The sequence below is a fragment of the Patella vulgata genome, chromosome 1, assembly GCF_932274485.2.
Source record: "Patella vulgata chromosome 1, xgPatVulg1.2, whole genome shotgun sequence".
In the NCBI taxonomy this organism is placed as follows: Eukaryota; Metazoa; Mollusca; class Gastropoda; family Patellidae; genus Patella; species Patella vulgata.
In genome coordinates, this window is record NC_065879.2 from 84381830 (window position 1) to 84398312 (window position 16483).

The 16483-nt window shown below is 36.6% G+C and overlaps 1 protein-coding gene across 2 annotated transcripts in view; it reads right to left on the reverse strand.

The window, feature by feature from the left end:
- Positions 1-13162, reverse strand: part of LOC126821774 (MAM and LDL-receptor class A domain-containing protein 2) — a 104285-nt gene extending 91123 nt beyond the window's left edge. Inside the window, exons 1-2 of one of the 2 annotated variants that reach the window (XM_050550279.2) lie at positions 12990-13162; positions 5914-6152 (exon numbers count right to left, since the gene is read on the reverse strand). In XM_050550279.2, the coding sequence (XP_050406236.1) occupies positions 5914-5946 (33 nt within the window). In that variant the 5' untranslated portion in view covers positions 5947-6152; positions 12990-13162. Of the gene's footprint in view, positions 1-5913; positions 6153-9184; positions 9269-12989 lie in introns of those variants that run through there. The other variant, XM_050550286.2, reaches the window with a different exon arrangement.
- Positions 13163-16483: the final 3321 nt, after the last annotated feature.

The window sequence follows — 16483 nt, forward strand, 5'->3', positions numbered from 1 at the left end:
GTGGTCTGCCTAATTGTTCGTTTAAACAAAAATCTGATCCTAGTCAAATGATAAAAGTGCATGATGTGTTCTATGTGAATCAGAATGTGTGTCGTCCTTAGTAATTCAGTCAAAAAGGGGAAAGTTGGGTTTTCAAATGTATTTTTTGTTCTGAAAAGGCATATGACGCTAATTCAGTCAAAAGGGGAAAGTAGGGGGTTTCAAATGTATCTTTTTGTTCTGAAAAGGCATATGACGCTACAGTCCTTAGTAATTCAGTTAAAAGAGGGAAAGTAGTGGTTTCAAATGTATTTTTTGTTCTGAAAAGGCATATGACGCTACAGTCCTTAGTAATTCAGTCAAAAGGGGGAAAGTAGGGGTTTCAAATGTATTTTTTGTTCTGAAAAGGCATATGACGCTACAGTCCTTAGTAATTCAGTCAAAAGGGGGAAAGTAGGGGTTTCAAATGTATTTTTTGTTCTGAAAAGGCATATGACGCTACAGTCCTTAGTAATTCAGTCAAAAGGGGGAAAGTAGGGGTTTCAAATGTATTTTTTGTTCTGAAAAGGCATATGACGCTAATTCAGTCAAAAGGTGAAAGTAGGGAGTTTCAAATGTATTTTTTGTTCTGAAACGGCATATGACGCTACGGTATGATTAATCTTAGATGTGATCGCCGTAAAAGTCGGACAATATCTCATTTTTCACCAATCTGATTAAAACACAAACCCTATTTCTTTTCGTTTTTATAGTTCAAAATTTCGTTTTACTTGTCTTTACTACTCTAGGTAGTGTATTCCATTGAAAGTATAAAAAAACGAAACGAAATATAGATCTGTATTTTAATTAAATTGATTTGTCACGGTTTAACCAATGTTAAAAGAACTGAAATTGATTATTTAACATTTAATTAAGAAAATAAAACCAAAATATTAACAGTAGACCATTTGATATAAGAGTATATCATAGAGAGAGAGAGAGAGAGAGAGAAATGGGGTTTAACGTCCACTCGACACAAACTAGGTCATTTCGGGACTAACATATGGTTTAATTTTATTTCAATAATTCGCTTGCGCGTAGGGGTCTTTAGCAGTGGGAGGAAACCGGAGGACCCGGAGAAAACCCACGAGGTTGGACAGGCGACCCTACTCCTTGTCACGTACAACCGGGGATTCGAAACCACGCCAGTCGACTCAATGACAGACTTTATGATACAGCGCGCGCACGCTAACCATTCAGCCATCCAACCCCCCGTATATCATAGAGCCGCTGTTTGGGCAAACTGTTACTCATACCACACTGACGGGCATATGTCCGTCTTCATTAGTCCGGGGGGGGGGGGGGGGGGGTTGGATGGCTGAATGGTTAGCGTGCGCGCGCTGTGTCATAAAGTCTGTCATTGAGTCGACTGGCGTGGTTTCGAATCCCCGGTTGTACGTGACAAGGAGTAGGGTCGCCTGTCCAACCTCGTGGGTTTTCTCCGGGTCCTCCGGTTTCCTCCCACTACTAAAAAGACCCCTACGCGCAAGCGAATTATTGAAATAAAATTAAACCATATGTTAGTCCCGAAATGACCTAGTTTGTGTCGAGTGGACGTTAAACCCCATTTCTCACTCTCACTCTCATTAGTCCGGTCGGAGCAGAACAGTAGGTCGTTAAAATTTCCATTTCATTTCGTTGCACAGTGAAATGGCATGTGGATTAAGACTGCAAGTAAATGTATTTTTGTGTTTACATAACAGTTAAGATAAACAGAGAGAGAGAGAGGGAGAGAGGGAGAGAGGGTTGCGTCCACTCGACACAATGAAATGAATGAAATGTGGTTTTATGGCACGTCAGCTCCAACCGGGCTATATTGCGCCAACACTCGACACAAACTATGTCATTTCGTTACAAACATACGCTACAATTTTATTTCAATAATTCGCTTGCTCGTAGGGGTCTTTAACAGTGGAGAGAAACAAGGAAACAAAAAGACATGGGGGAAAATCCACGAGCTTGGACAGGCGACCCTACTCCTTGTCACGTACAAGCGAGGAGTCGGTCGAAACCGCGCCACTTGACCCAATGACAGACTTAGTGTTTTAACGCGCATCCTTTAAAACTTTTCGTGTGGATTAAGACCACTACTAAAAGTATGTTAGTGTTTACATAACGGATAAGATACATAACAAGTGGTCGTAAAGCACGATAAACGTTGGTTTGATATGTACTTTATATCACTTAATAAGAGCACTTTATTTTTCAAGATACGCGACAAGACGTCATAATGTCGCCAGTCCAACCAACGTAATAGCCAGGACACACTGTTTCGCCCACTCATAAATTGAACCATATTATGTTAAATTGAATTATATTATGTTAAATTGAATTATATTACGTTAAATTGAATTATATTACATGTATGTTAAATTGAACCATATGTTATACTGAACCATATGTTATACTGAACCATATGTTAGCCCCGAAATGATCTAGTCTGGGGCGAGTGGTCTCTCTCTCTCTCTCTCTCTCTCTCTCTCTCTCCCGGCGGAAGTGAAAGCTATTATCATATTTGCAACAGGTCAAATGTTAATTGAATACATTAGTTATAAATGATTGTAAATGGATACCTGTTATTTAATGAATTTCATTATAGATAAATGGTTGATTATAGACCAATTGTTATTACTAATATTAATAATTACTTAATTTACTCTTCGTGACTCGCGATATATTGAAATCAATTATTATATGGCGGGAGGTCTGCAAACAGGTTTATGGACAAAACTTTAGGGGGTCGCGAAAGTCGAGCGATGAGAGTATTGGACTTCCGAGAAGAATGACCTGCCACTCCCCCCACCACCACACACACACACACACACACACACACACCACGGGTTCGAATCCCGGTGCTCGCCTACAAGATTTGAATGAAACCCGGCTTGCACTTGTCGTGGGTAGCGAATGTGGGGCTTGCAGCAAATAAAATGTTACATAGTACTTAGGGTGGGACAAAGGAGCAAGAAAAGGACTCTAGTCATTCGGATAAGACGATAAGCCGAGGCTATGTGTATACTATTGGCATTACGTTAAAGATCCACGAACATAAGAAGGGCTTGGTGGCTGAATGGTTAAGGTCTTCTTCGTGACAAGGAGTAGGATCGCCTGCCTGTCCATCCTCGTGAGTTTTCTCCGAGTCTTCCAGTTTCATCCCACTGCTAAAGACCTCTACACGCAAGCGAATTATTGAAAACAAATTGAACCAGATGTTAGTTCCGAATTGACCTAGTTTGTGTCGAATTTCCCTCTCTCGCACCACTGACATAAGCCCAATAGGAGCAGAATAGTAGGACGTTAAACCCCATTTTATTTCATTTCCGATTGACACAGAAAAGTGGGGCGTTAATCCCACAATTTATCGTGAGTGGTCATGCCTAGATCCCAAACGCTATATCAATTTCATTATGACATTTTGAGCGGTATTTATATATATGTATCTACTTACAAGGTGGGAGGTAATAATCACCATAATACAGGTTTTTACTTACATATAAACACATGTGTATGTAATTATAAATATGAATCATATATGGTATATATAGCTGGTCATCATGTTTCGGGAGAACAGTCTAAATATTTTACGGGTGTGACAATACACAGCAGGTCAAACATAACACCTACAGGGCCATACATTAATAATTTAAATTCAATTCAACCGATGGCAAAATGCTTATGGAATTTGATACTACTCGTAAATTATCCCTTCGTTTAGGATGAATACGCTGTTTTGGAGCTCTAACTAGATTCACAAGAACAACCCTTTCATATTTTAATATCACAGGGACAATAAGTCTATACAAGAACAACCCTTTCATATTTTAATATCACAGGGATAATAAGTCTATACAAGAATAACCTGCCCCCCACCCCCGCCGCCCCCACTTTCACATTTTAATATTAAAGGGACAATAAGTCTATGCGTTGTCATTAATCCTATTAATGATTTAGTATGTATATTAAAGGACAATTATGTAAGATTTAGACAAAGAGCTGACCGTACTCGCTATTATATTTCAAAAATAGGTAATGGAAACGAACATATTGAAAATTTCATTCAAATTACTTTATTTTGAGCAAAGTCATCAATGGCTGTGATTTAGACACGATGTGTTTAACGTCCACTCGACACAAACTAGGTCATTTCGGGACTAACATATGGTTTAATTTTATTTCAATAATTCGCTTGCGCGTAGGGGTCTTTAGCAGTAGGAGGATCCGGCGGGGGTGCGACAGTACAGTGTACATTACATACAATTTTAGGGCTTACGTCACGGGGGGGGGGGGGTAACGCGTACGCGTTGCGTCATAAGGTGTGGTTTCCATTCCCTACTTATACGTGACAAGGAGTAGAGTCGCCTTCCAACCTCGTGGTTTTTCCAGGTCCTCCAGTTAGTCCCGAAATGACCTAGTTTGTGTTGAGTGGGCGTTAAACCCCATTTCTCTCTCGCTCAAGTCACTAAAGAAAGAAAGAAGAGATGCGATCGGCCCTGGTGGCATAATATGACAGTGTCATGTTGCATCGTGAAGGAAAGATGACATTTAATTTCAGGTGTGAAAAACCCGGTATATACAAGTACATACACACCTTTATACATCCGCATGATTACAATTTTATTTTGATTTGTCATAATGTCCGTTTGTTTTTTATATAAAATTTTTTGGGGGGGAAATCGGGAATATCAAACACGCCCTGTTTTTAAAATACCCGATTTCTTGTTGCGCATTAGAATATTGGTTTAGCATTCGATTTAGTGAGCGCACATACCCGTGCGCTTTAGGTCATAAGGTCTGGTATTTAGACAACTAGCGTGGTTTCGATTCCCAGCTTATACGTGACAAGGAGTGGAGTCGCCTGTCTTAATGCCGCGAGTTTTCTCCGGCTTCCCCCGGTAAGCCCCCACTACTAAAAACTCTAGCAGGCAAATCGTTGAAATAAAATTGAACCAAATGTTAGTCCCGAATTGACCTAGTTTGTGTCCAGTGGATGTTAAACTCTCTCTCTCTCTCTCTCTCTCTCTCTCTCTCCACTCATAGGCCCATATTTTCGAAAGTGTATTAGTCCAAATCAGAGATTTAATCTCCGATTTTTTGACCAGTCATATTCTGAAAAGCTGATTAAATTTTAAACTAAGATTTTTATAAACTCTGATTAGCCTAATCATTGAGTTAATCATCGATTATAAAGCAAATGATATTTTCAAACGTTGTCTAAATAATACAAAGTAACTTGAGAGAGTAAAACTAAAAGATCTTGATGTTGTTTAAGTTCATATCTGTATTGTTGTATTAGCTCTATAGGTTGAGATAATGCTCTTCAAAACGTCGCCTTAAAGTAGCTAAGTCTCCAACTCAATATCATCCAAAGTCTTCGACATTGAAAGCACAAATTATTTGTCAATATAAATCAACTTTGATGTTGTGATCTTACAGGGAAAAGATGGGCTTCTGATATCCAATATTGAAGACAAAATAAACATTTTACCATTGGTACAAGAATCGTGTACCATAATGCGTTTCAGCGCCATTTGTAACAAGGGACTCGAAAAACGAGGCTAGACAAATACCACAAGTCATGTCAAACGTAGACGCCACATTCTTAAACGGAGAGCATGCCCAATAACCAGATGCTAGAGATTGCCATTCGATTGAGACTTCTGGCGTATTTCGCCGAACATAACTGATTAGAAATTACAGTAAAAACAGAAACGATTGAATGTAAATCAGTTTATATACATTCATATTACATTATTATATGTGTTGCGACCCATTTTTGTCGATTTCTAGGTTCGAAATATTAGCAATTTAGCTCCTTTAAATACACTAGTAGCTATTTTTCCATAAGTATGTATTTTTGTTTATAGTTAGTGTTATTATGTTAAGGTGTCAACTTACCTCTTCAGGTGAGCGGCGTGGCTTATTGTCCATCTTGTCTTATGATCGTCTGCAAATATCCTAATATGGTAACTGTAGACCACAAAACATAATACACACACACACAGTCAACGTAAAATAAACAACGACTTCTCTTTCTTTAAAATATTATCCACAGGTGCCTTTTCACACTTTTAACGTCGTATCCAATCGTTAATCTTCTTAGGATACCCTTTCTTGAAGATCCGTTTCTCTAATCCCTGAAATAGGTAAAACACAGATAATCCCTTGCGTCTTATCCTTGGGAAAGGTAAACTATATGTGTCAGATTTTTTTTTACGTATAAGACGCACCTTAAGAATGTGTGTTTCCATGTTTCTGTAATAGCCCACTAATCTTTGTACTTTACTGGCTACCTATTTACAATATAAAGCGATTATGATGTAATGGATATAATTATATTGCAATTTAATATATAAACCCCACAATGCTACATATACATTTAAATTAAAATGTCAGGCGGTTTTCCAAGAACGTGAACTGAATAATAAAAGAAAACGCAATAACTACTGTTATAATGAAATGAAATGGGATTTAACGTCCTAGTGTCCTGCGCCGACTTGGCTAATTTGGGATTTAAATGTTCTAGAACAATCTGATTAAAATACAGATCTATATTTCTTTTCGTTTTTTTTTTATACTTTCGATGGCCTACACTAAATGAAGATCTGGCAAGTTGTAGCGATGGGCCGCGTCAGAGGTCATACGAGCGGCTTTTGACCCTATGACGTCCGACATTTGATTAACCAATCAGCATTGATGTACCTAATGGATTATCCACAGTTCCGTGCAAAACACGCCTAAAAGCTCGCCATAACAGACCGTTCCATTGGCTAATCCCTAACACCATCCAGTACACGTCAATGATAACAACTCGTCCAGGTCCTAGTGTAGTAAAGACAAGTAAATTGAAATTTTAAACTATAAAAAACAAAACGAAATAGGATCTGTGTTTTAATCTGATTGGTTCTAGAAAGGTATTCTATTAAATATTTCTTTCAAAACTAGATTTAATGTGTATTTAGTTCTAGTTTACTATTATTCTATTAAATATTTCTTTCGAAACTAGATTTAATGTGTATTTAGTTCTAGTTTATTATAACATATTATTAGATATCGATATTCCAAAAACATACTATTGTGTTTTTCACGGGTCACAATTCTATGCAATACAATTTCTGTTTACTACGCTGGGTTTCGACTAGGCTTTTCTAGTCTTTATGAGTCAATGCTTCGATTATAGGCTTCTCCGGTCTTTATCACCATTTCTTGATAACGAATTCTTGTCAAATTCCGCAGTAATTGTATTCCAAAGAATTTTTATCTGTTTATGTTCAATTCAGTTACTAAATGACATTGAAACAATTTAATCTTATGTCGTAAATTACTCTTACTGTCCCATTCACATTTCTATAGCAAAACATCTTTCTCTATTGATTTTTATTACCTGTTTGGACCGAATTATATCCTTCAGGTGTTGTTGACATGAGGTGTCCGACCGCATCAAATCGACAGTTTATAATGTTGACAATACAGCCTAATAACGCTACTTCAAATAGTCGGCCATGTTTATAGGTCACGTGCATGTCCTACCAGTTCATAGTGAAAGACGGACAACAAACGATTATAGCCTTTTACTAGTTGACCCTAGGGGCACGATCACGTAACCCCGGTCAAACAATAACTAGCCAATTGTTATCGATGAATGGACGTATACAACGATACAACAATATGCCTCAAGGTGTTAACTGAACAAATCTCTCTTTTACTCGAGAGTCGTTCACAAATAACGTGACATATATATAGAATTTATATATACGCGAAAAGAAGTCATTAATGACGGTTATTTATGTCGAAAATATTAATATTTAGGGTTGAAGTTTTTTCGTTTCGTAGATTTACAGTAATAAACGTTATAGATATAAAATGTATGAGAAGACGCCATAAACGACGGCTATTTAAGTTGAAAATATTAATATTTAGGATTGAAGTATTTTTTGAAAAGAAAGGTTTTTCATTTCGTAGATTTTCAGTAATAAACGTTATAGATATAAAATGTATGAGAAGACGCCATAAACGACGGCTATTTATGTCGAAAACATTAATATTTAAAAGAGAGATTCTTCGTTTCGTAGATTGTCAGTAATAAACATTTTCCAACCTAAATACTGATCGGACGACATGTATCTTAAAAGCCAGGTTATTCATTTAAATAACTAAGATTGTGTATTGTATGTATTTTAATAAAAAGGCTATTGTTACTATTTCATTTAAAAGCACACCCGAGTTATGATTTATTCTGAATTTATTCTGAATGTTACTGTGAATATAAACGTTCTGGCTGGGTAAAATTTTAAAACGGATTTTAAATGAATATGTTTGTATTAACAGCCTTCACTCCTATATTGATGTGGTTTTAGAATGACACGTTGAGGCCTGCCAAATGATGATGATGAATATTTTGTGGTTTGACACCTTCCGTTTCACACTAGACTAGCCTCCAGATAATTTTAGTTTTTATCTTTCTTGCTGCTTTTGTTTTCTTGTTTTCTTTATCTTTTTAGTGTGTTAAGGTTATTTAAGAAACAAAATTGAAATTGAAATTGAAATGAAACGAAGTATTAATTATATACCTATAATATAAGACTGATCCCTATAATATTAGTTAAACATGCATTATGCAAGAACTAAATCTGCCTATTGCAGGTCTTTCTTTAGGCCTGAAATGTTTTCTGAAGTATTAATTAGACATTAATTAACTGATCCAGGCCTTAATCAACTCTCGATGGCATCAGATTTCTCCGATATTAAATAGATTAGAATGGTTCAGCGATACTTTGATTTAATCAAATATGGAGGACCGAGACTTAGCTTCGATCAACCAGTACGGTGGTTGAAATTATTGCACACGTCTGTCAAACCTTCAAAGGCTAATATCTTCGCTTGCAATAGAGTAATTTGAATGAAATTTTCAAATTATTCATTTTACGTCATCTACTTTCGAACTATTATAGCAAGAATGGCTAGTTCTTTATCTAAACCTTACATAACGTATCTTTAATAGGTTTTGTCTTTCTTGTCTGTTTATTCCTTAGCGTGTTAAGTTTATTAAAAACTAAAGGAGAGTAAAATTAAACTAAGTATTACTAATATAAATAAGGACTTATTCAGAAAAAGATCTTGATACGCGAGCCGGTGGTTGGACAAAATTAAAAATATCATAAAAACTTACTAAGTCTAGCTTATTGATACTTGTTACGCTGGGTGATTAAAATTCCAGTTGGATATTTCGAAAAACTGGAAAATATATATATTAAAGAAGTATTCATTCTCCGAGCAGCTGGTATTTTGAAATGAAAAATGCGAAACAATGAAGAAGTGACAACCAGGAAATAAACCGTCACAGTACAATTAAAATGTCAGTCTTAATTATTTTAAAATATATAAATAGACACATATGTGTGCTTGAGAAAAATAAAAATATGTCACAGTGTATATAATTTAAAACATCCTACATAAAGCAAAATATCCAAAATTCATGATTATATTAATGAGCAAATCTGACAAAAACTCAGAAAACCCATTGATCAACACCCAGAGTCCTTGTATATCCAATTTCCATTTTGTTCAAATCCGAGAAATTCCCCTTATTAGCAAAATGCACAAATATTATAGAAAGTTTCATAGAGATACATGTATCAAGATATCGGTACGGGACCTGAACGGAACACATTTTAATACACACCATTCCTTAACACCCGATTATTTAAATTATTTAAATCCGCGAAATTCCTCAGATTAGCAAAATGCACAACTACTATAATAGGTTTCCAATCTGATTAAAACACAGATCCTATTTCGTTTCGTTTTTTTATAGTTCAAAATTTACTTTTACTTGTCTTCACAACACTAGGACCTGGAAGAGTTGTTATATAACAGGCGTTCTAGTTGATGTGAGGAATTAGCCAATAAAACGGTCTGTTACGGCGAGTTCTTGGCGTGTTCTGCACGGAACTGTGGGTAAACCCCTAGAAACGTCAATGCTGATTGCATAATCAATATCGGACGTCACAGGATCAAAAGCCGCTCGTACGACCCCTGACGCGACCTATCACTACAACCGGTCAGATCTCCATGTAGTGTAGGCCATCGAAAGTATAAAAAAAACGAAACGAAATATAGATCTGTGTTTTAATCAGATTGATAGGTTTCATAATACTACATGTATCAAGATATCTGTACACGGAGGCCTGGACAGAACGCATTTCAATACATACCTTTACCCAACGTCATTCGGCAGTGGGTAATAACCCAGCGAAGTAATATAATACGGCAATAATACATTTAGAAAGCAGCGATTAGATTTTGTTTTATACACGCTAACCCATTCAATAAACAAAGACACGCGATACAGACAACAACACAAACAAATCGGGAGCACGAATTTTGTGTTTGTAATTTAAGAAGAAAAAGCTCATTATTATAGAGCCTTCTTTCAGAAGCAAATCTTTGTGCTACACTTTTTTTTCTTTTAAAAGCTGTTTTGTAACAATTAAAGCACGGTTCATAGTTTTCATTGAATATACTTTGAATGTTATTGGCAGATTCAAATGTCTTGTTCTATTTTTATTATATTTTGATTTCCTTAGGGAACATTTAAATTAAACATTCATTATGCAAGAGCTAAATCGGCCTATTGTAGGTCTTTATTTAGGCCTGAAATGTTATATAAACTATTAATTAGACATTAATTAACGTATCCAGACCATAATCAACTCTCGATGTCAACTCTAGCCTGCGATAATTGTTGGATTATGATTTAATATGCTGCATAACTTTCCTTCTCGATTTAACGAGTAAATGGATAATCGAGACTATGATTTTTGTCGTACCGACTTTAATAATGATGACCGAGGCTATGCGGAACTTTCGATCGCTTATTTCTCGGTTCATAGTGGATCAATTTGACTGAAATCTTCAGCAAATTGCCTTTACATTATCTAGTTTTTAACTATTCATTATGCAAGAGCTAAATCTGCCTATTGTAGTAGGTCTTTATTTAGGCCTGAAATGTTATATAAACTATTAATTAGCCATTAATTAACGTATCCAGACCATAATCAACTAGCCTGCGATAATTGTTGGATTATGATTTAATATGCTGCATAACTTTCCTTCTCGATTTAACGATTACATGGATAATCGAGACTATGATTTTTGTCGTACCGACTTTAATAATGATGACCGAGGCTATGCGGAACTTTCGATCGCTTAATTCTCGGTTCATAGTGGATCAATTTGACTGAAATCTTCAGCAAATTGCCTTTACATTATCTAGTTTTTAACTATTATAGTGAGAACTGCCAACTCATTATCTAATCTCCCATAATGTATCTTTAACTAATATTTTAGAAAGGAAAAATGTACTTGTTATTTCAAATAATATTCGAGAAATTTCTAGAAATGAAAGATTTAAGAAATATATTCTGAAGGTGATAGTAAATGAAATGAAATGGGGGTTTAACGTCCTACTGTTTTGCTCCGAACTGGGCTAATGAAGACGGGCATATGCCATACAGTGTACTATGAGAGAAATTTTGCCCGGGCAGCGGCACTACGTCCTACTCTTATATCGAATTTCAACTGCCAAGGGATCTTTTACATGATAGTAAACAACTACTAATATATTTTTTGGGCGGCGTTTTGGAGACTATTCTCTAAACCTTACCAAGTCAATAGTTATTAGACAGTATTTCCAATGAAGATAGTCATACGTCCGGATAGCGGCCTTAAGGCGTACTCTTATATCGACATACAACTGACAAGGTTCTTTTACGTGCATTCCAATGTGTACACGGGACCTCAGTTTTTCGTGCCAACCGAATGACTAGACATTGTCCTTGCCACGTGCTCCACCCTGCACTAACACCAAAAGCGAACCCAAGACACCCTGGTTCCGAAGTCACAGTGTGTCATTAAAGCAAGTAAAGCTCAAACCAACGATTATCGTAGTTTTTATTTGGCTTGACTGTTATGTAAACACTAAAATACTGTTACTCGTGGTCTTAATCCACACTTCATTTCGAGTACAAATAAACCATGTTTAGAAATTGACAACAGGTAGCACGTGTCTGCGATATAACCTCGGTGGAAGCGGACGTTAAATAAAGCTATTTCACACACTTGAATAGGATAAAATTAAATATTTTTTACTGGTGGCCTTAATCCACGCTAGATTTCAAGTTCAATGAAACCATGTTTAGATCGTGACAATGGGTAGCATTCAAGCAGGATAAACTAAAACTTAAATTCAAAAGTAAAACCATGGACCGTATCTAATATAAGTTCCATGGCAAAATTAAGAAAGACTCGCAGTAACAGTATTATCTAAATACAGGGACAGAAAAAAATCATAATACTTTTCATGGTATAATTCATACTTAGTCTGTTGGACGGCAAAGTTTCCAGTTGTCAGTGGTGCAAGGACAGCTGTCTATTCGTTCAAATGGGATAAAAAAAAACGATATCCCGTGTACACATTGGCGTTCACGGAATTCGATTTAAGAGTAGACTGTAGTGCCGCTGCCCTGGCCAAATTTCCCTCATAGCACACTGTATGGCGTATGTCCGTCTTCATTAGCCCAGTTTAGGAGCAAAATAGTAGGACGTTAAACCCCATTTCATTTCATAATGTGTCGTCTTGATGTACATGTAATGACCCTCTTTTGTTTAACCGTTGAATAACGTATTAGAGTACGATAAACTCAACTTTAAACTCAAAATGAGCTCGAAAGTGCAAACACGTGAACAGAAGGTTTTATGTAAATATGTCAGTCGTGGTCTTGAAATAATGTCCCTCAATCGTTACCCTTTTAATAACTTAAATGTAAGTTCAAAATATGCTCAATGGGTAGCAGTGAAGTAGGATAAACTCAACTTTAAACTCGAAAGGTATTGAAGTGTTATTCAGATAAGCTTAAAACACAGTAACAGAGATCTAAATACCGGTACATAACAAAATCTTAGTGGGTCTTTACCTGTGCTCTTGAAGTGCTGGTCCTCTTTCGTTATCCGTTAAAATGTCGACGTCGTATTAGATAATCCAAATGAAAAACTAATCCTTTCAGTATTATTAAACACTAATGAAAAACATGTACATGTATAGTCATACGTCTGCTTATTTTCGTCTGCTTGGAGTAAATCGTTAGACTGTGAACGTTATGATCCGTTAGTGAAGGAATTATTATGGCCATCTACACATAAGGAGCTTCACGGCCTCTTGAATAAAGTCACTGGGGCGAATCGAATGAGATCCTTCTTAGGAATGCATACGACAAACCTATAATAGTGTTTTAGCAAACATGTCGGATGTCATAAGAAAATGATTATGACCTAGTTCAGCGAATAAAGGATCAAATTATAATAGATTATTTTTAGTAACACAATAAACCCCCTTGACTTTTGAAATAGGGATTTTGTTTCTAACACCTCCACTTGAGGATAATATCATTAATTATATTATAAGCGCTAAATACTCTGATATAAGCGTTGTATTATTTGTGATGACAGGGTGCGTGGTAGGGGATGGGGTGATATAAACATCCTCTTTCAATTTGGGGAAGATATTTAGGGCGTTAATTGAATATGCATATTATATATTTGACTATAAGCGCTAAATACTTTAATATAGTAAAACACATGGGGGCGTTTTGAGGTGACAGGGTGCGTGGTAGGGGGTGGGGGGTATTAAAACACACTTCCAATTTTAGAAGATATTTAGTGCGGTAATTGAATATGCATATTGTGATTATGATATTATGACGTCATACTACGTTAAATGACGGCATATTGGTATCAAGCAATCGGATATTGTACTGAAATATCATGAACCAAACCCAAGGTGCCTTCAAAATATCATACAAAGCAAGCGTATTATGTAAGGCACCGTAAGTGGCACAAACTATTAAATTACTTACATGCACAATTATTAGAATACCGTACTGCTAAATGTATTTTGTATATGTAGTGTACATATTATAATTGTATTTGTAGTATATTTATTAAATAAGGAGACGAACTAATTTATGCCTTTGGCTTGTTTTTTAATCCTTACTTTTTGACAATGTATGTATGTATACAATATCTATCTTATTTGAATAAATATTGTTTAAATCAGGGAGTCCAATTTGATCTGAGGTCGTGGTGGCCGAGTGACTAGGCTAGACTGAAAAGTCTCTTTTAGAAACTTTTAATCAAAAAATCAAAGCCATTCAATCTGAATTCCACAAAATATAATCTTTTCGTGGATCGAAGGACAAACGCTATGATAAATCTGTGCAATAAAATCTTGCCTCGTCCAATTATAACTTACCGTCCGTAGCCTCCTTGTCGATTTACCGGTTTCTTCTTTCGTTTCGTAGGGATATATAGAGAGATTTAACGCCCACTCGATACAGACTAAGTCATTTCTGAACTTATTTCAATAATTCGTTTGCGCGTAGGGTCTTTAGCGGTGGGAGGAAACTGGAGAAAACCCACGAAATTAGACAAACGGCCCTACTCCTTGTCACGCACAAGCGGGGAATCGAAACCACACCACTTTTTCTTAAATAATATTTTTATTCGGGATGTCTGAATGGGATTGGAGAACAGGCTTAGCCTATGTAAAACGCCTTTCACTTTATTTAATGACAGGCCTTGTGATGTAATGCGCACGCATTAACCCCCCCTCCCGCCCACACACACACACACACACACACACACCCACGCACTCACACACCCACACTCTGTTCATGGGGATTAGCGGGATAAACAGTACAGACACCAGAGAGTGGAGTGTTCAGGGAATGAGGGACAACATAACCGTCAAAGGCACAGCTGAAATTCTGCCAACCTCTATTTGATTCTTCCTTCTTTTCAGAATACTGAGGGTAGAATCTTGGGGGAAGAACAATATTATCGTTAAACACATTGCTAAATTTATATAATATTATTTGCAACTTTCCATGTCCGTATCCCCCTTGTCGCTTTACTGGTTTCGTCTTTCGTTTCATCGCGATTAAAAGAATTAACAATGAATACACCGTGAGGGCGGGGGAGGGGGGGGTGTCATTGTTACCATCAAAAGCCTTTTCTAAATTTGTGAATGCGATTCTCTTCCAAGCTCCAATTACCATGTATTTTTCATTGGTTATAGCGCCCTATTGGTTTATTCGATCTCGTCATGAGGATTGATGGTATTAACGGTACTTACTCCAGGGAATGGACGTTGGGGGAAGAACAATATTATCATAAAAAGTTATGCTGAGTTTGTGAATGAGATTATGTCAACCCCAAATTACCACGTATTGTCCACCCTAGGGATTAATGTGATTAATGGCACGTATTCTAGGGACTGTAATTTGTGAATGAGATTCTGTCAACACCAAATTACCACGTATTGTCCATCCATCCTAGAGATGAAAATGATAAACGGCACGTGTTCTGGGGACTGTAATATTGGAAGAATCGAGGACATTATTGTCGTCAAAAGCATTGCTGAATTTTATTCATACCCCTTGTCGTTCTACTGGTTTCTTATATCTTTACATAGGGATGAAGGTGGGGGGTAGCGCCTGCGCATCATAAGATCTGTCATTGAGTCAACTGGCGTGGTTTTGATTCCCCGGTTGTACGTGACAAGGAGTAGGGTTGCCTGTCCAACCTCGTGGGTTGTCTCCGGTTTCCTCCCACTGCTAAAGACCCCTACAGACACAAGTAAATTATTATTGAAATAAAATTGAACCATATGATAGTCCCAAAATGACCTAGTTTGTGTCGAGTGAACGTTAAACCCCATCTCTCTCTCTCTCTCCCTCTCTCTCTCTAATAGGGATGAATGTGATTAACGGTACAGAGTCCGGGGGCTGGGGTATTGGGGAAAGGACAATATTGTCTCCAAAAGCATTGCCGAATTCTGACAACGTCCAATTACAAACGTATTGTTCCTATCGCTCTATTGGTTTCTTTTTTCTTCTCGGAATTAATGGGATTAACGATACAGATTAACGAGCACTCGATATATATTTTTAACTTGATTAAACACTTTAAAACGTCATTAGCCATATTGGTTTCTTCTTTCTCCTTGGGATTAATAGAATTACCGATACAGATTAACAAGCACTCGATATATGCTTTTAAATTGATTATAGACTTTAAAACGTCACTGGCCACATTAACAAGCACTCGATATATGCTTTTAATTTGATTAAACACTGTAAAACGTCATTAACACTTCCATGTAATATAATTACGTATAGAAGAGAAACAGTGGTGACAGTAATCCCGTGGGTTGACTTTGATATATAGAATTGGTGTAAATGAGGAAAGGTTAATTGAATCCAATTAAAGATAATAGGTGTCACCAATCTGTAAACCAACGTAATCTGACGTTCCCTAAACAACTTACGAATGTCGATGTATGTTACCGCGGAAAATTTACATATCGATTCTCATCGCAGATTCAGTCTTGTATGTTTTAAATGTTAAAGAT